Source organism: Castanea sativa, chromosome 10 (genome assembly GCF_040712315.1).
Source record: "Castanea sativa cultivar Marrone di Chiusa Pesio chromosome 10, ASM4071231v1".
NCBI classification, from domain to species: domain Eukaryota; kingdom Viridiplantae; phylum Streptophyta; class Magnoliopsida; order Fagales; family Fagaceae; genus Castanea; species Castanea sativa.
Genome location: NC_134022.1, coordinates 38,989,006 through 38,993,540, shown reverse-complemented (window position 1 = coordinate 38,993,540; position 4,535 = coordinate 38,989,006). Strand labels below are relative to the sequence as shown.

The 4,535-nt window shown below is 30.4% G+C and overlaps 1 protein-coding gene across 3 annotated transcripts; it reads right to left on the bottom strand.

The window, feature by feature from the left end:
* Positions 1-348: 348 nt before the first annotated feature.
* Positions 349-3,093, bottom strand: LOC142613023 (uncharacterized). 3 transcript variants are annotated; one of them, XR_012840223.1, is made up of 8 exons: positions 2,835-3,093; positions 2,629-2,680; positions 1,973-2,044; positions 1,627-1,865; positions 1,336-1,552; positions 1,120-1,209; positions 942-1,043; positions 349-824 (listed from the first exon to the last, which is right to left on the bottom strand). XR_012840223.1 is itself a non-coding variant. In XM_075785200.1 (6 exons), exons 3-5 carry the CDS (start codon positions 2,022-2,024, stop codon positions 1,339-1,341), a joined length of 495 nt encoding a protein of 164 aa, XP_075641315.1. In that variant the 5' UTR covers positions 2,025-2,044; positions 2,629-2,680; positions 2,835-3,082; the 3' UTR covers positions 1,120-1,209; positions 1,336-1,338. The 3 variants fall into 3 exon arrangements, 1 of the variants encoding a protein (XP_075641315.1); XR_012840224.1 differs by having other exon boundaries at positions 1,336-1,443; XM_075785200.1 differs by lacking the exons at positions 349-824; positions 942-1,043 and having other exon boundaries at positions 1,336-1,542; positions 2,835-3,082.
* Between the last annotated feature and the right edge of the window lie 1,442 nt (positions 3,094-4,535).

Sequence of the window (4,535 nt, the reverse complement as noted above, 5' to 3'; positions counted from 1 at the left end):
TTGAGTCATGAAAAATGAGAAATGAGATCTAAATTTTGAGTTGTCTTCAAACCAAACAGGCTCTAAGTTTCAATTTCAATTCAGGATATACAAATACTCATGAAGATCTAAGAAAAAATATAAAATTTAGTAATCGGAAGTAGATAGGTTTTCTAGTTTAAGCATGATGCACCGTTGAACATTAATACTCCCTATAACTTAGGGATGGCATTAAAATGATTGTGAACTGCAGGCATGCAAAAATCCCTTTCAAAAACCTCTCAACTCCACTTCTCATATCTACAAAATACTTTTACCTTGTAAACTAAAGCACAAAAGTGAAAGGTTTGTGCACTGAGTATGACTATAAAGCCTTAAACTTGCACATAATAATAAATTCCAATCCACTGTCTTAAATACTAATAAAGTAATAACAAAGTCTTCATAAAGTAATAACAAAGTCTCAAATACTAATAAACTAATCACCTTATAGACTAGCTACCAAACCTTGCCATCAGTACGGCTAGTTGTTGACGTTGTTCCTCTACCTGACTTTCTAATTGTGCCATTTGGTTTTGTGTTTCAGCAAGTTTTTGATCCGACTCACCCTGTTTTTGCTCCGCATCAGACAGTTTTAGCATCGTATTGGACAAATCTTGCTTGCAGGTTTCCAACTCCATATTCAAGCTTGACTCATATCGCAAATGAGAAGAAGGGGTTGGGGTCAGAATCACAAATTTTCCCATCCCTCTTACAAAGCCTCACCTTGTCCCTAGCACTTCTGTAAAAATTTCCTCCTCAGTGCTTTGGTTCTCTTCATCAGCTACTTTTTCTCTCATTAGATTCTGCACAGGTGACATAAAATCTTACTAAATAATTTATGCAATTAATTCAAGATTTACTCTATAAATTATCAATATGAAACTTTCATAAATATGAATACAAATTGGAATATTAATTACGTAATTTTCTTCACTGGTAGTAGTCACAAAAGAACCATCTTTCTTTGTACGGGTCATCTTATAAAAATCCACTTTTCCAATCTCTTTACCACCTTGTTTTTTCTGCACATAATAAAGATAAAATTAACATGTATACACTAGCATTATTATAAATAATAAAGAATTAAATTGTTGCAACCTCTTCATAGTAAGCAATAAATGATTTGGATCCACAAGTGTGACCAGTATTGTTCTTTCCTCTGTTGTCCTTATTCTTGTCTGACTTTTTCTAACAAGTATTAGATAAAAAAGAAAAAAGTTAATTAAAACGAAGAGAATTAACAATCATAATAAAAAAATATCAAAATATACTTGTATTGAAAATTATTAACATTTTAGATTGAACAAGATTTACCTTCTAGGTGGGTGTTTCATATAGATCACATAAAGCATCCCATTTGTCCTGTGTCAAATCTGGTGGAACATTGGTCCTCACTTCCTCCTTACTAAATTTCAAGAACTCCTTGTAAAAGTTACTCCGAACATTATTATAGGTAGTAGACAATGAAATCTCCATACATTTCTTATCCTCAACGCGATTTGGGTCCAACGTGAAATCAACCTAAAACATACTAATTAAAAAAACAGTTATCATTCTTTTTTTACACAAATTTTAAATACCATAGCCTTTGTAGTAACAACTTACCACCAAACGATTCTTCAACATTTGTCGGTGTTCTTGTGGGGCCTTAGACCAAGATTGATAGCTAAGGTTCACATGTTCACGAACGATGAAGCCCACCCTTCTTGTAAACACACTAGCATTTTCGCCCACAGGTCCTTGGGCCCCTGGAGGGATGGTTATTGGAACAAGTCCATTTTCCCTCAGTTTTTTAAACTTGGTGCATAGATTTCTACCTCTTTTCCGTTTGTTGGGCATAGGTGCTATTAGGAAAAATAAGATAGTTGTCAGTATCATTTTGGCAAAGTAACTTATTCAAAGTCTAAACATTAACAAAGATAACTACATGAAAGATTAGACTTTCACTCACCAGATGCAGTAAGGACTACCATCTCATGCGGTGGTCCATCAGGTGGAGACATTCTCTTAAGGGGGCCAAAAACTAATATATATTGATAGAGAGAGAGGAAGAAAACAAATAATATAATTGACAAAGAAAAATAATCATTGTAAAGAAAATAAAGTAAAAGAATTTAAAGCAAGTGAAAACCATTAACTTAAACGAAATATCACTTATCTAAAAGCAAATCATTCATAGTGAACTTAAAGCAAAAGAAGTTAAATGGATACACAAACAGATTGTTAATTAAATTAAAAAAAAATGGGGAAAATAAACAGAGACATTTCATTATTTCTATGAAAGTTTGGAACAATACACTAAAAGACTTTGGCCCTAAATCTTGAAATTTCAAAACAAGTTTAGAACTGTTTTTAGTGACCAAAGAACTTTTACCAGTGAACTTTTCCATCCCCATGAAAAGGAACTAGACAAAATTTGTCTTTAATCATTGAGCCAACTAAATAAAAGTTCACACGATTAACATTTTTGGTATTATCATTTTTGGTAAGAATAAAAAGTAATTTTTAGAATTTGGATATTATATTATATTGTTGATCAAGTGATGTCAATTAAAAAGCTATTGTTAGGGATAAAGAAACAGAGATTTTGAAATTAAAATGCCAAACCTGGAGGTTAAAATGCCGACTGCAAAGAAGGGGTTCAAAGGTCCAAAGCCGACTGCAAAGAAGATTTTAGATTACCATTTTTTCTCTTAAAATGAAAATTTCTCAGTTATCAAAGACATATTAATCCATTATTTATTAAAGACATATTTATTAATTTAATGACAAACACTAAGAACAAAACCAAAAGTAAAGAAAAAAGAAAATACCTGAACAGCGGCAGTGGATCTACAGGTTTAGTGGTTATGTGAGAAAGAATGAGAGAGATGATGGGTGATATATATAATTGGCGGTAATGACTGAGAAAGACATGGGATCATGCTTATCATGGGACTTCAAATTCCGTTATGTTTGGTTTTTTTTTATTCCCATTTTCCCTGACCCATTTTCCCTCCAAATGCAAACAATCCTTTCTCTCAAACATCCCTAAACTGCAAAAAAAAGAAAAAGAAAAAAAAGAAAAGAAGAAGATAAGCACATACAAAAAAAAGAATTTTGATACGCATTTTCCCTCCAAATACAAACAATCCTTTCTCTCAAATATTTCTAAATTGCAGTCAAAAGCAATAAATAAATAAATAATAATAATAATAGAACCCATCCTTCATGCAGCGAACTCTAATCCAAATAATCCAGATAATTATCACTACCTATAATCCAAATAATTATCACAAACGTAAGCTACATCTGAATAGAACATTACTAAAATAAAAACTTTTTGCTATACCCAACAAACCAAAAAAAAAAAAATTTGTCCTCACGCAGCACTATCCCCAGCTGCACATGCTAATGCTTACAAATTTTTATCAATCATCAATATTTCTTTCTTCTTATTAAAAAAAATAGTAAAATTGAAAGGTTAAAATTTGAAAATTGTATGGTTGGAGATTGAACATGTCGAATAAGCATAACAAATAGTAAACTAATTTTGTAAAAATTATGGGTATGGATCTAATAAAGGATTTACAATTAGATTGAAAAACTGGAAATGATTAAATTGAAACATACTACAATCAAAACCAAAACATAAAACCCAATCGAAATATTTGAAACACAAAAACAATCATTCTCATAAGTCTAATGAAATCTGAACAATAAAATAAAACTAATCAAACCAGAACAAAAAAAAAAAAAAAAAAATGTAGAATGCCGATCTCAACTTCTCTGCCTGTGATCTTATGCGTGTATGAGAGAGAATTTGTTTGTGTGAGAGAGTGAAAGAAAGAGAGAGCTTCTTGAATGCTTTGGAGTAGACGAAGAGAAGAAAAGAAAAAAGAAAAAAGGAAAGTGAAGAAGCTTCAGTGGAGTAGACGAAGAGAAAAAATGAAAAAAAATAAAAATTAAGAGAGCTTCAGTGGAGGAGTAGACGAAGAGAAGAAAAGAAAAAAGAAAAAAGGAAGGTGAAGATAGCTTCAGAGGAGACGAAGAGATGAAAAGAAAAAAGAAAAAAGAAAAAAGGAAGGTGAAGAGAGCTTCAGAAGAGCAGACGAAGAGATGAAAAGAAATAAAGTAAAGTGAAACAAGTGTTCAGACAACAAAAGAAAAAAAAAAAAAAAAAAGTAAAGAAGAGATAAGGGAAAGGTGTGGAGGAGAAAAAAAGAAGAAAAAAAAAAAAAAAAAACGTGAAAGTTAAAGCACAAAAGTTGTTAAAACTATATGAATAATATATGAATCTTAAAACTATAATAATAAAAGAAGGGATATATTTACAATATTTTCACAATAAATTATAAGTGTCTAGTTCTTATTAGTTTTAATTTAAATTTAAATTTAAAATTACATTTTAGTTTACGAATAACAACTTATATCAACTTATTATCTACAATTTATTATGTAAGTATTGTGAAAATGTTACTGATATAATATTTTTTTTAATAATAATTTTTAAAAAAAATATTAATACTAATATA

Excerpts from the sequence above, each read along its gene's own strand:
- LOC142613023 (XM_075785200.1), bottom strand. The coding sequence starts at position 2,024 with ATGTCTCCACCTGATGGACCACCGCATGAGATGGTAGTCCTTACTGCA. Across the intron at positions 1,866-1,972 it reads GGTAGTCCTTACTGCATCTG|CACCTATGCCCAACAAACGG; the intron begins GTGAGTGAAAGT and ends TTTTCCTAATAG. Across the intron at positions 1,543-1,626 it reads TGTTGAAGAATCGTTTGGTG|GTTGATTTCACGTTGGACCC; the intron begins GTAAGTTGTTAC and ends AGTATGTTTTAG.